Source organism: Momordica charantia (genome assembly GCF_013281855.1).
Source record: "Momordica charantia cultivar OHB3-1 chromosome 8 unlocalized genomic scaffold, Mcharantia_2.0 BLBB01000008.1, whole genome shotgun sequence".
Lineage (NCBI taxonomy): Eukaryota > Viridiplantae > Streptophyta > Magnoliopsida > Cucurbitales > Cucurbitaceae > Momordica > Momordica charantia.
In genome coordinates, this window is record NW_028275166.1 from 26,375,518 (window position 1) to 26,388,948 (window position 13,431).

General features: G+C 33.8%; 2 protein-coding genes across 2 annotated transcripts; both read left to right on the forward strand.

Moving 5' to 3' along the window:
• The first annotated feature begins 287 nt into the window (after positions 1-287).
• Positions 288-8,940, forward strand: LOC111013226 (uncharacterized). Its single transcript, XM_022287633.2, has 4 exons — positions 288-557; positions 1,215-1,864; positions 6,036-6,174; positions 7,954-8,940. Exons 1-4 carry the CDS (start codon positions 405-407, stop codon positions 8,620-8,622), a joined length of 1,611 nt encoding a protein of 536 aa, XP_022143325.2. The 5' UTR covers positions 288-404; the 3' UTR covers positions 8,623-8,940.
• A 711-nt stretch (positions 8,941-9,651) lies between these two features.
• LOC111013227 (E3 ubiquitin-protein ligase SINA-like 10) lies at positions 9,652-12,674 on the forward strand. The gene is made up of 2 exons (XM_022287636.2): positions 9,652-10,108; positions 11,807-12,674. Exons 1-2 carry the CDS (start codon positions 10,010-10,012, stop codon positions 12,461-12,463), a joined length of 756 nt encoding a protein of 251 aa, XP_022143328.2. The 5' UTR covers positions 9,652-10,009; the 3' UTR covers positions 12,464-12,674.
• Positions 12,675-13,431: the final 757 nt, after the last annotated feature.

Sequence of the window (13,431 nt, forward strand, 5' to 3'; positions counted from 1 at the left end):
ATAAAACAATCAAAATAAATTTCAAAAACCACTCGCAAATAGAGGGAAGATTGAGTAGTGTTATATTTTTGGAATTTATTAAATTGCTTAAATATATAACTCTTAAAAACGAATTTCAATATTTATGTCACCTATGTAATTAATTAATGAAATTTAAAAATAAAATAAAATAAACATTTGTGACCTTCCTACACTAATCTTTAATTTCTTTTTAATTGGTCAAATTTAACCTGATTTTTAAATCAAATTTACGAAACAACCCTTTCGTAAGAAACTGATTCTTTTTTTTCAGTTTTCTTCCGAAAGAAGACTTTGATCAGAAAGGACCAGTAAAAGTCATCTTTCTCAGAGTGAAGAGACCGATTGGCATTCGTTGTGGTAGCAGAAGAAGAAGAACATCAAAAATGGCGGATTCTAGAGCATCGGACGGCGAAAGAGGGAAACGAAGTCCGGTTAGCGGCAGAGGGAAGACCGAGGCCATGAACGTCATATTCTCTGATCCCCAACTTCTCGATTGCTATATTTGCTGCGAGCCCTTGTCCGCACCTGTTTTCCAGGTCCGATTAAGCTCTTTTCTGCTTGTTCATATGGATGTTTCTGATGCTTTGTTCTTCTCGCTCTGTTTTGTTTTTCTATTTTTGAGTTCCGTAGTTGGAATTTGGAGACCTTGAAATCCCCCTCTCTGTGTGGTTTTTATCTTCTCTTTTTGGAATTTGTAGTTTGGCCTGTGGATTTCAATGAAAGTTTTGGATATTGATTAAAGGAAAAAGTGTGGTTCGGTTGGTTATTTTGAGGAAATATGGCATAGTTATGAACTGTTCAGTGCTGGTTGAGCTTTTGTAGCCAAATATAATTATAGACTTGTGGTTTTAAATGTTTTGATGTTAACAATCTCCAAAAAATGAAGATTATTCTGGATATTATGGTGACAGAGTCGAGGAATTGTTGGAATTGAAATGAAATCTTAAGCTGAATTGCTTAATTTGTTACATTATCTCAAGTAAATTTCAAAATCAAAACATGTTTATTTGGTATTTTCTTCACCTTTCCATGCAAAATTTGGGGCTCAATCTTGTGGATTATAGGATTTGAAACATCAATATAGAAGAAAATGAGGCTTGCATTTGTGTATATAATGTCTTGTTTGTTTGTTGCTCATGAAACTATATATTTTTTTTCATACTATGATTGAATGTTGGTGTTGGATGAATTAGTGTGAGAATGGGCACATTGCTTGCTCTAGCTGCTGCACCAAAGTTCAGAATAAATGCCCTAGCTGCAGCTTGTCAATTGGTTATATACGTTGCAGAGCGATCGAAAAGGTTCTTGAATCAATCAAGATACCCTGCCACAACTCAATATACGGATGCAAAATGACAATGACTTTGAACGAGAGAAATGACCATGGGTCACTGTGTACATATGAACCTTGCTCGTGCCCGGTATCCGATTGCTTATTTGTTGGTTCGTCCGAGAAGTTGTGCTCACACTTCAGCAAAAAGCACAAGAACTCAGCCAAAAGCTTCTCATACAATTCGAGGTTCACTCTATGCTTGAACAGTGGTGATAGTTACCGCATCCTTCAAGCGGAGAAAGATGGAGCTTTGTTCTTCCTCTCTTTCACTTTTGAAATCTTCGGGAATGCGGTAACTGTGAGTCGGATTGGACCATCGTCGTCTGAGAAAAAGTTTTGCTATGAAATCAAAGCGAAAACACAGGGGAGCATTCTTTGTTTGCAATCAATCGCGAAGGAGATCCAAGGTCGGGTTGAAGTTCCTCCTTCCAACAGATCACTTTTGATTCCGAACGAGTTCTTTGGATCTTCAGCCCAGACGATCTTGGAGTTTAGGATTTGGCCTTCATACTGAAAACAAACACTGGGGATCAACACAGGTGCACATACTTTTGCAAGAAAGCTGATTATTTATAAACTGAGTTGAATTATGTTGGCTGGATTTGTTCTTGGTTACCTAATCTTTGCATCTGAATTTGTGTTTATTTATTTTTTTTTTTGCAAAGGACTTGGTGCCTACGTTTGTACATCTTATCATATTTTGTCTTAGATATCTTGAAATATGAAGCATTGCATTTTGTATTTGAGGAAAGATGTATGTTTATAGAGGAAAGATGTATGTTTATAGGAAGATAACTTAACTAGGAAGCATTTTCTCTTAGATTCATGTTTGATGAAACATGGAGTTATATATATATATATATATATATTTTTTTTTATAAAATTGGGAGTCGGAACTTTGCTCCTCTATATCTAGGGGCACCCACACCCACCAAAGGTTCGGACTTAGGAGACATTAAAGATTTTGGTATTAAGTTCACCAGAAGGTTCGAACTTGAGACTTTTAAGTGTATGATCGAGAGACCCCAAGGGAAATTGACTCAAATAACCTTCAAAATTTTTGAAGGTTCTCAAAAAAATTTGAAGGTTATTTGAGTCAATTTCAAGTGCCCAGATGACCTACTTAAAGCATTGCATTAATGATATGTCAGAGGAGATGAAATGACCAAATGTCCTTAATTATAACACATGACCGTTGGAAAAAACCTCGGTCGGGGTCATTTTAATTCCCTCCTGGGAATCATTTAATTCACAACAACCATTTCATTAAGATTGAACTACATTTGAAAAGTAATTTTGCTGTTTTGTTTACTTTTGTTTGCTTTGATTTTGAAGCAGGTTGTCATTTTTAAATTTAGTTTCGTATTTCGGCAAGATTCTGTTAAGACTGACTATGAATCTCGGGTGAGAGTTATGGTTTTCCGGTCGAGTTTCATAAGAAACAATGAACCTCGGGCGAGGTTTCGCTCGAGGTCAACGGTTGGTGATAGAAAAAGTGGACGCAACCTCGAGGTTTCTAAGCCTCTAGTCATTTTTCTCGGGTTCGACCTTGGGCGAGGTTGAACTCGAGAAAAATGACAGAGGTTTACTGAACCTTGAGCGACGTTTCAAATCTCTTCAACCTCACTCGAGGTCCATCTCACTTCACCCGAAATACTTCTTCGTCTTCAACCTCCCACCACACACTTCAAACATTTCAAGTCAAACTCTCGCAGCCATAGACCTCAATTCCAACATAAATGAAAAATCGAAGAAAAAACAGGAAACGAAACAAAGAACACCTGAAAATAAAATCAACAGAAAAAAAAACCGATGTAATATTATACATGCATTCGTTTCATCTAAACATCGAAAAATTGAATCAACGCAAATAAACAACCATTCAACTTCTCAACACACATAAAATCGAAGCTAATTGTCAAGAGAAACAAAAATTAAGAAGAAATTCGAAGGGACTACGAAGAAAAATTGAGAAGACGAACTGAGGCTGAAAACGGCGAGGATGGGGGAAAGCTAGTTCGAACGGTTTGGTTTTCTAAATAAAGGACAGTACTGTAATTTCGCTACCTTTTAAAATTAATTAAATATTCGAGTGGGTCATTTGGTCACATTTTGAAAGGGTGGATATTTGAACATTCCACAAACTTTTGAAAGTCATTTGAGTCAATTTCCCAACCCCAAACCCTTGTCAATCGGCCTAACCATAGGGGCAAATATGGAGTTTTATATTCTAGTGTAAATTTTGTTATCATTTCTTTTATTTTTAAATATTAAATGCTATATCCTTCGTGAAGTCAATTTTTGCACACTTTGACGACTATATTTTATGGTTTTGTTTAATTTCATTTTAATTAAGATACATGTACTAATTCACGAACATTTTTTAAGTCAAAATTGCCCTCTACACGGATTTATTTTTTGTAAAGAGAAGATCTATGGATGTTTTGAATGGCATGTTCATGAGATATAGAAGAGAGTGCAATCATCAATGGTTTGAGGGCATAATTAAATCAGAAGTCTTTTTTTATACTTTAAGATTGAAATGGGGACTCATGTCTTAGTTTTTATATTCTCACTAGTGGCAATTTTTTATTAAGTATCAACTCTTATCTCAAAACAAGTATCTTATTTACTACTGTTTACAATTTAAGCATAGTTTAACGGGTTAAAATATATATTCTCGACTATGAAAGTTATAATCTCTACCCTTTGAATTAAAAAAATAATCTTATTGTGTCAAAACGAGTGTAACTCAATTGTAATTTGCATATATCTCCAATCAAGAGGTTGTGAGTTCAATTCTCCACTCTCACATCTTGTACTTAAAAAATAATAATAATCTTATTTACTACTAACAAAAGTTGGTTTGTGTTTACTCGAACAAGCCTATCATTGACTTGAAACTAATTTTGAGCTTTTGGCATGTCAAGGGATGACATATGTCCAACTAATATATTATTTCTATTTCTTAATGACTAAGAAAGGTAGGAACAATGAATATAATATTGCCAGCTTCTACCAATAGAGGAAGAGAAGTCATTGCTAATTCTTATTTGTTCATCGACAAATTGATCTAGCTTTTGAAATTCATGATGTTCTTGATCCTTTCTTTTACTAGTTTTCTCGATTGAAATCATCGATAAATTGTCTACCTCTCTAATAATCTTTTCTATTTCTATTGGTTGAACTTTGTGAGCGGTCTAAACTTCAAGGATAAATATTTTTCTCCAATTTGATATTGGGATAGGGATGGAGGATGTATTCTCCACCAGCTTTGTCCCATCCCAAAATTTTAAATCATCTTTTATTATATTTATTGACTTTATATCATGGATTAATTAAATATATGTAATAAAATTAACTATTAAAAATAATAAATTATCTAGTAAACTCGTTTTCTCTACCTTTCAACGTAAAAATGAGTTGGTATGTTATTTAACATCTAATTTTAAGAATATAAAAGAATGAAAAATGTTATAGTTAACAATTTTAATTCTCTCTCCAACACGTAATTGGAGAGAAGGAGAAGAAAAAAATTATTTTGAATCTGTATCCAACGATTATTACTTCATTCAATAATAATTTTGGTTAAAAATCACTTTTAGTCCTTATATTTTCACTCAACTAACATTTAGTATATTTTCTTTCAAATCTGTAACAATTTAGTCCCTTAAATTTTAGTTAGTACCAGTTTAGTCCCTATTGTTTAAAATTTATATTGATATAATTCATATTGTGAAAAATGTTGTTAAGATTTAATGCGATTTCATGTAGTTCAATAAGATGGTGAGGGACGAATGTGTTTATAAACTATAAAAACTAAACCAATATATAATAAATAATGATATTTAATTTTGATGATATTTTTTTACAGTACAAAACTAAATTTTTACAAATTTTAAATTTCAAGAACTAAATTGTTACATGCTAAAAATTGAATACTAAATTTGTGGTCAAGTCAATACGAACGAAAAGTATTTTTTAACTAATCAGTTTATGATATCTGTACCCTTTAAGTTTTGAGCTTTAACATTCTATTACTCTATAGTCTATAATGTTGAATATTTTATAATATATTATATTTTACGTATTTTAATTTTAACAAAAATTAAACGATTTATAACCTGAAATAATATATTTGTTAAAGTTTATATATATTTTTAATATAATTGTGCATTTTAAAGTTTTAAATTCAAAATTTGAAACTACTGAAAATATAAAAAATATTTTTTCTCAGAATTTGTTTGAAACATAAAATTCTAAAACAGTTTTAAAAAAAAAATCCATCCATCAATTGCTAAAGGCCAAATCCACATCTTGCGGGTCGGGTTATTTTGAAACCCCTTCATTGCCGCACAAAACCCATATATCTTCTGATTTACAAAATTCAAATGTGGGCGACTTAGTCCATAGTGTCCGAAAGAAAAAAAAAAAAAATCCCAGACGAAATGAGATCATGGAAAGAAATCTGATGAAACCAGCGTTTGGGTTCTTATATTGGTCAAATGGAGTTTTTAATCTTCCAAAAAGGAAGAAAGATGAGAGAAGAACAAGACAATACGATTTTTTCTTCGTTTGTTGGAGCAGGTAAGGGGAATCAATATTTTTATTGGATGGGATTTCTTAATGCTATCCTGATGTGGGTTTTAGAGAGAGAGCGAGAAAGAAAGAGTTATTGAAGTGGGGGTTTGAGTTTCGGGAGGAGAAGAAAAATGGCGGGCGAAAAGGAGAACAGCGAGACGATGAACCTCATACTCACTGATCCCCAGCTTCTTGATTGCTATATTTGCTTTGAACCCTTGTCCGCGCCTCTCTTTCAGGTAAAATTAGCCTCTCTCTGTTTCGATTTGGATCTGATGTTCTTTTGTTCATCATCCACTCTCAAGATTTGGATCCATTTTTTGGATTATGATTATAAATGAAGTTGGGTTGGTTTCCGTTGGGTCGATTTGTGAATTGTGTTGCCAGATATAATTGAGTTATGTGTGGATTATTGACTCTTTGAAGTTCTTAAAAGTTAAAAGATGGAGATTATTCTGGACATGTTTGTGGGTTTGCGATGTAGTCAAGAGATTATTGATATTCAAATAAAATCTTAAGTTGAACCGTTTGTTTTTTGTTTTTTGTTTTTGTTTTTGTTTTTTTTGCTTTCAATTCGAATTATATATGGATTTCAAACTCTTTGAAGTTCTTAAAAGGTGGAGGTTGTTCTGGACATGATTGTGGGTTTGTGATGTAATCAACAGATTATTGATATTCAAATGAAATCTTAAGTTGAGCCCTTTGTTTTTTGTTTTGGTTTTGCTTTCAACTCGAATTATATGTAGATTTCAAATAAGGTGGAGAATGGAGATTATTCTGGACATGATTGTGGCCTGTGGGTTTGTGATATAATCAAGAGATTGTTGAAACTTTAAATTCAAATGAAGTCTTAGGTTGAATTTGAAGACCTTTAAATCCCATTTCTCTGTGTTGTTTTTTTTTCACTAATCTTCTTTGTTTTTAATTTTTATTTTGCTTTCAACTAGATAGATATAATGCTTCCTTCTTCTTCTTCTCCTCTCTGCTTGTTCTCCTATTTTCTAATTTAACTAGGTTAAATGACCAATTTAGTTTTGAAGGTTGAATTTAGTTTTAATATTATCCCTGTATTTTGAACTTAGTTTCAATTTGTCAAACCTTACCAATCATTACAAGTGGTTACTATATTGAACCCATGAAATGTTATCTATTTATGTGCCAAATGAGATGACGTTTTCTTTTCCTTTTAGTACATCAACATGTGGGGTGGAGATTTGAACCTATAACCTTTATGGGGATATATATCTTAACCAATTAAACTTTTATTCAGCTCGCTTTCTGTGCTAATTATACTAGGGTATAAAATTTAGTAAAAGAGAAGTAAAAAGATTGTGAATTTTTTTGTTAAGTAAAAAAAGGTTTAGGAAAATTTGTAAGTTCAAAAATTATAGGGATTAAATTAGAACGAAATCATAGGGGTTTAGATTGAAATTAAGTCTAAATGAAGTCGTGCGGGGGCATTGAGCAAGTTGAAACTAAGTCCAAATTAGGGGGCACTGAGCAAGTTGAAACTAAGTCCAAATAAGTCCAAATTATAGGGACTGAGTTAAGATTAAGCTCAAACTATAAATTAATATCTTTAGCCTTTTTTTAACTATCACTATTCACTTGCCGCTGTTACTTGATATGATACATTTTCTTTTCCTTCTTCACCTGCCTGAGATTATTCTGGACATTGATATAGTCAAGAAATTGTTGAAATTGAAATGAAATCTTCTTTAGCTGAATGGTTTATCTTGTTACTTTACGTTATCTCAAAGCATATATCTGAACAAAAACATGTTATTTTGATATTTTCTTCACCTTTCTATGTCAAACTTGGGGTTGAATTGTTGTTAATATATATGCTGTGAATATTTTTTATGGATTATAGGATTTTCTTCATTGTTTAGAGACAAGAACATGAAAGGGATGAATGAATATGCCCATTCTTGCATTTTTATATTTATAACGTTGTCTTATTTACAATTCATATCATCCACTCTGGTGTTGAAATGTTGTTTGTTTGGATGAATTAGTGTAAGAATGGGCATATTTCTTGCTCTAGCTGCTGCATCAAAGCTCACAACCAATGCTCGAGCTGTGGCTTGGAAATTGGCCATATGAGTTGCAGACCAATCGAAAAGCTTCTGGAGTCGGTCAAGAAGCATTGTCGAAACTCAATATACGGCTGCAAAACGATGATATATTGGAACAAGATAAATGACCACGAGTCATTGTGCGTGTATGAACCATGTTCATGCCCTTTATCCAATTGCTCATTTGTGGGTTCATCCGGGCAGGTATTCTCACATTTCACCAAGAAGCACAAAAGCCCTGCCCTGAGCTTCTCATATGATTCCAAATTCACAATGTGCTTCAACACTGGTGAAACTTATCATCGTATTCTTCAGGAAAAGGTAGATGAAACTCTGTACCTCCTCTCTTACACGTCCGAACCTTTTGGGAATGCAGCAACCGTGAGTCGGATTGGACGTTCGATGTCGATGAGAAAGTTTCACTATGAAATCAAAGCAAAAGCTGAGGAGCGTGTTCTTTGTTTGCAATCAATAGCGAAGGAGATCCGAGCTCAGGTTGAGGTTACCTCTCCTTCAAATGGATCCCTTTTGATTCCAAAGGACTTCTTTGAATCTTCATCCCGGCAGACCTTGGAGATACGCATCTGGTGGCGTGCAAGCCAAAATTAGTAACACTGAATTCAAGTCTGTTGGCTTGGCTGTGAATGTGACCTTGGTTGCCTTTTCTTTTGCATCTCTTCTGCCTTTGGTGAATTTCCAGTGTGTATTGCACTTTCTTCTGAGGAAAGATGCATATGCTTTAAGCTTTGCTCACAACGTTGGAGATTCGAATTCACAATTTTACGTGTCTATGAGATCATGCATCATAATCCTGTATACATCTCGTTCTCTCAAGTTTTAGGGTCTAGTGTAAATTATACTAATATCCCTTTTATTTCTATTCAAGAAAGAACTATAATCCTTCGTATTATAAGTATTTTGAATCTCGATCTAATAGTTATCAGGGACTAAAGGAGAATCATGTAGCAACTTCATTTAATATAATTTTGTTTAAAATCTACTTTTAGATCTCATACCTTACAAAGTTAATAATTTAATCAATGCACTTTCAAATGTGTAACAATTTAGTCTTTGGATTTTTAGTTGTTTAAAATCTACGTAAATCGATATATAATAAATATTGATATTTAATTTTGATTAGATTTTTTTACAGTATATTAAATTGTTACCAATTTAAACGTAGATGAATGAGATCATTACATACTGTATTCTTTAACCAATAAAGTTATTATTTTTGTATCTTTTAAGTTTTGGCTTTAGTATTCTATTATTTTACAATGTTGTATAATTTATAATATATTATATTTTAATTTTAACAAAAATAAAATGAGTTTATAATATGAAATAATATATTTATTAAATTTTATTTTTCTTTTTTAATGTAATTCTACTTTTAAATTTAAATTTTGAAAAACACGAAAAATATAAAAATATTACTTTAAGAATTTCCACAAATTCGAAAACAGTTTTAAAAAACAAATCTACAAAAACACACGAAAAACAAAATCCAAAATGCGAATCAAACTATTCTGATTTTCTAGAGAACAATACAGGAAATTTCTCTAGTTCTTCATCCCGTTGTATTAAAATGGAAAGTCAAAATCCATATATTGCGGGTCGGGTTATACTGAAATCGCCTCATTGCGCCACAAAACCCATATGAATATCCTCTGCTTTCAAACTTCAAATGTGGGCGACTTGGTCCTTTGTGTACGAAAGAAAAAAAAACCCAGACGGGATGAGATCATGAATCTGATGAAACCAGCGTTTGGGTTTTTAATTTATTGGTCAAATGGAGTTTTTAATCTTCGAAAGAGGGAGAAAGATGAAAGAAGAACAAGAACAATACGACTTTTTCTTCGTTTGTTGCCGCAGATAAGGGGGATAATTTGGTTTGATGGGATTTCTTAATGTTATCCTGACGTGGGTTTTAGAGGGAGAGCGAGAAAGAAAGAGTTCGTGAAGTGGGGGTTTGAGTTTCGGGAGAAGAAGAAAAATGGCGGAGAAGAGCGAGACGATGAACCTCATGCTCACTGATCCCCAGCTTCTTGATTGCTATATTTGCTTTGAACCCTTGTCCGCGCCTCTCTTTCAGGTAAAATTAGCCTCTCTCTGTTTCGATTTGGATCTGATGTTCTTTTGTTCATCATCCACTCTCGAGATTTCGATCAATTTTTTGGATTATGATTACAAATGAAGTTGGGTTGGTTCTGTTGGGCCGATTTGTGAACTGGGTTGCCAGATATCATCGAGTTATGTGTAGATTATTGACTTTTTGAAGTTCTTAAAAGTTAAAAGATGGAGATTATTCTGGACATGATTGTGGGTTTGTGACGTAGTCAAGAGATTTTTGATATTCAAATAAAATCTTAAGTTGAACCCTTTGTTTTTGTTTTGCTTTCAACTCGAATTATATATAGGTTACAGACTCTTTGAAGGTGGAGATTATTCTGGACATGATTTTTAGTTTGTGATGTAATCAACAGATTATGGATCTTCAAATGAAATCTTAAGTTGAACCCTTTGCTTTTTGGTTTTGCTTTCAACTCGAATTATGTATAGATTACAGACTCTTTGGAGTTCTTAGAAGGTGGAGATTATTCTGGACATGATTGTGGGTTTGTGATATAAACAAGAGATTGTTGAAACTTGAAATTCAAATGAAGTCTTGGGTTGAATTTGAAGTCCTCTAAATCGCCTTTCTCTATGTTGTTTTTTTTTTCTTTTAATCTTCCTTGTTTCTAATTTTTATCCTTCTTCTTCTTCTCTCTCCTGCTTGTTCTCCTATTTTCTAATTTAACTAGGTAAATGAAGAATTTAATCTTAAGGTTTGAGTTTAGTTTCAATTTGATCCCATAGTTTGAACTTAGTTTCAATTTAGTTAAACTTTACAAATCGTTACAAGTGGTTACTGTATTGAACGCATGACATGCTATCTATTTATGTGGCAAATGAGACGACGTTGTCATTTTTCTTTTTTGAGTACATCAACATGGGGAGTGGCGATTCGAACCTACAATCTTTTGGTCAGAGATATATGCTTTAATCAATTGAGCTATGTTCAGGTTGACGATGACATTTTCTCTTTGGTTGGCTCTGTTAGTTAATAATATTAGGGTATAAAACTAGTAAAAGAGAAGTGAAAAAGATTGTGAGTTTTCTTGATACGTAGAAAAGGGTTCAGAATAATTTTGAGAAGTTTAATAATTATGGGATCAAATTGAAACTTTTGAAATCATATAGGTCAGATTGAAACTAATTCTAAATGGAGTCTGTGGGGTGAGCAAGTTGAAACTAAGTCCAAATTATTGGACCAAATTAATATAAGCTCAAACCACAGGACCAAATTAATAACTTGAGCCTTTTTAACTACCACAATTCACCTGCCTCTGTTACTTGATAGGATACATTTTCTTTGCCTTCTTCACCTGCCTGAGATTATTCTGGACATTGATACAGTCAGTAAATTGTTGAAATTGAATGAAATCTTCTTAAGCTGAATGGTTTATCTTGTTACTTTATCTCAAAGCATATGTCTGAACAAAAACATCTTTTTTTTTTGTTTCTTTTAATATATATTTTCTTTACCTTTCTATGTCAAACTTGGGGTTGAATTGTGGTTAATATATATGCTGTGAATATTTTTTATGGATTATAGGATTTTCTTCATTGTTTAGAAACAAGAACTTGATGAACATGCCCATTCTAGCATTTTTATATGTATAATGTTGTCTTATTGGCTATTCATATCATCCACTTTGGTATTGAAATGTTGTTTGTTTGGATGAATTAGTGTAAGAATGGGCATATTTCTTGCTCTAGCTGCTGCACGAAAGTTCACAACAACTGCTCAAGCTGTGGCTCGGAAATTGGCCATATGCGTTGCAGACCAATCGAAAAGCTTTTGGAGTCGATCAAGATACAGTGTCGAAACTCAACATACGGCTGCAAAAAGATGATATATTGGAACAAGATAAATGACCACAAGTCATCGTGCTTGTATGAACCATGTTCATGCCCTTCATCCGATTGCTCGTTTGTTGGTTCATCAGGGCACTTGGCCTCGCATTTCATCAAGAAGCACAAAAACTCAGCCCACAGCTTCTCATATGATTCCAAGTTCACAATGTGCTTCAACCCTGGTGAAACTTATCGTATTCTTCGAGAAGAGAAAGATGGAACTCTGTACATCCTCTCTTATACGTCCGAACCTTTTGGGAACGTGGCAACTGTGAGTCGGATTGGACGTTCGTGGTCGAAGAGAAAGTTTCACTATGAAATCAAAGCAAGAGCTGAGGAGTGTGTTCTTCGTTCGCAATCAATAGCGAAGGAGATCCAAGCTCGGGTTGAGGTTCCCCCTCCTTCAACAGGATCCCTTTTGATTCCACAGGACTTCTTTAAATCTTCATCCCATCCGACCTTGGAGTTACGCATCTGGCCTGCAAGCTAAAAATAAAAACACTGAACTCAAGTCTGTTGGCTTGGCTGTAAATGTGACCTTGGTTGCCTTTTCTTCTGCATCTCTTTTGTGTTCTTGTAAAGGCCTTTGGTGAATTTCCTCTGTATTGACTTTGTTTTGAGCAAAGATGTATATGGTTTAAGCATGATTGAATTGGTTAAGGTATGTATCCCGATCAAAAGGTTGGAGATTTGAATTCACACTTCTACACGTGTTGTTGAACTAAAAAAAAGAAATAAATGACATTCATTTGGTACGCATGTACAGACAACCGGTTTGAAATTTCTTCCAAACATCGCTTGAGGTTGTGATCTGGACAAAATCCTTAGGCTTGACCTTTGGCGAGATTGCGCCCGGGAATTTTTACGGTGTTTGCAACCTTTAATCCTTTTTGCACGCAGGCGCCATTTGCATCTCTTTTTCGTGCATACAACGATTAACAATTTCTTAGCAGACTTCATAACCCGAAACTCATAATTTTTTTTTATCGCCAACACGAACAATTTAAATCGTAGCTCATCCTTAGATCGAAAAACACTATCAACTGCAACGTCATCAACTGAGTTATTATCATCACCAGTTGTAATATCATCACCAGTTGTAATGATTTGTTCTAAGGATGCATTAGTTGCACTTGGAGCATTCGTACTTACAGAATGCACTTCAACAACAAGTCTTTGTTGACAATGGAGCATCATCACAAATCGATTCTACATGATCCTCGTTTTGATCCTCTGCTTCACTTTCATCCTCAAACTTAGCGTGTGAGTAAATATATCCTCGACATCATCCCCAACCATTGTGTAGTCTCAGTCATCATCATCCTTACCTTCAACCTCATTCCACTAACTGAATTGCATAGGACAACATTGTCTGTTAGTGGAGTCATTACTAGTATCATCAAATATGTAATAGTTCGGAACTTGGTACTGGAACTCGAATTTGTACATGCATTCTAT

Excerpts from the sequence above, each read along its gene's own strand:
- LOC111013226 (XM_022287633.2), top strand. The coding sequence starts at position 405 with ATGGCGGATTCTAGAGCATCGGACGGCGAAAGAGGGAAACGAAGTCCG. Across the intron at positions 558-1,214 it reads TGTCCGCACCTGTTTTCCAG|TGTGAGAATGGGCACATTGC; the intron begins GTCCGATTAAGC and ends TGGATGAATTAG. Across the intron at positions 1,865-6,035 it reads TTTAGGATTTGGCCTTCATA|TGGGGGTTTGAGTTTCGGGA; the intron begins CTGAAAACAAAC and ends GAGTTATTGAAG.
- LOC111013227 (XM_022287636.2), top strand. The coding sequence starts at position 10,010 with ATGGCGGAGAAGAGCGAGACGATGAACCTCATGCTCACTGATCCCCAG. Across the intron at positions 10,109-11,806 it reads TGTCCGCGCCTCTCTTTCAG|TGTAAGAATGGGCATATTTC; the intron begins GTAAAATTAGCC and ends TGGATGAATTAG.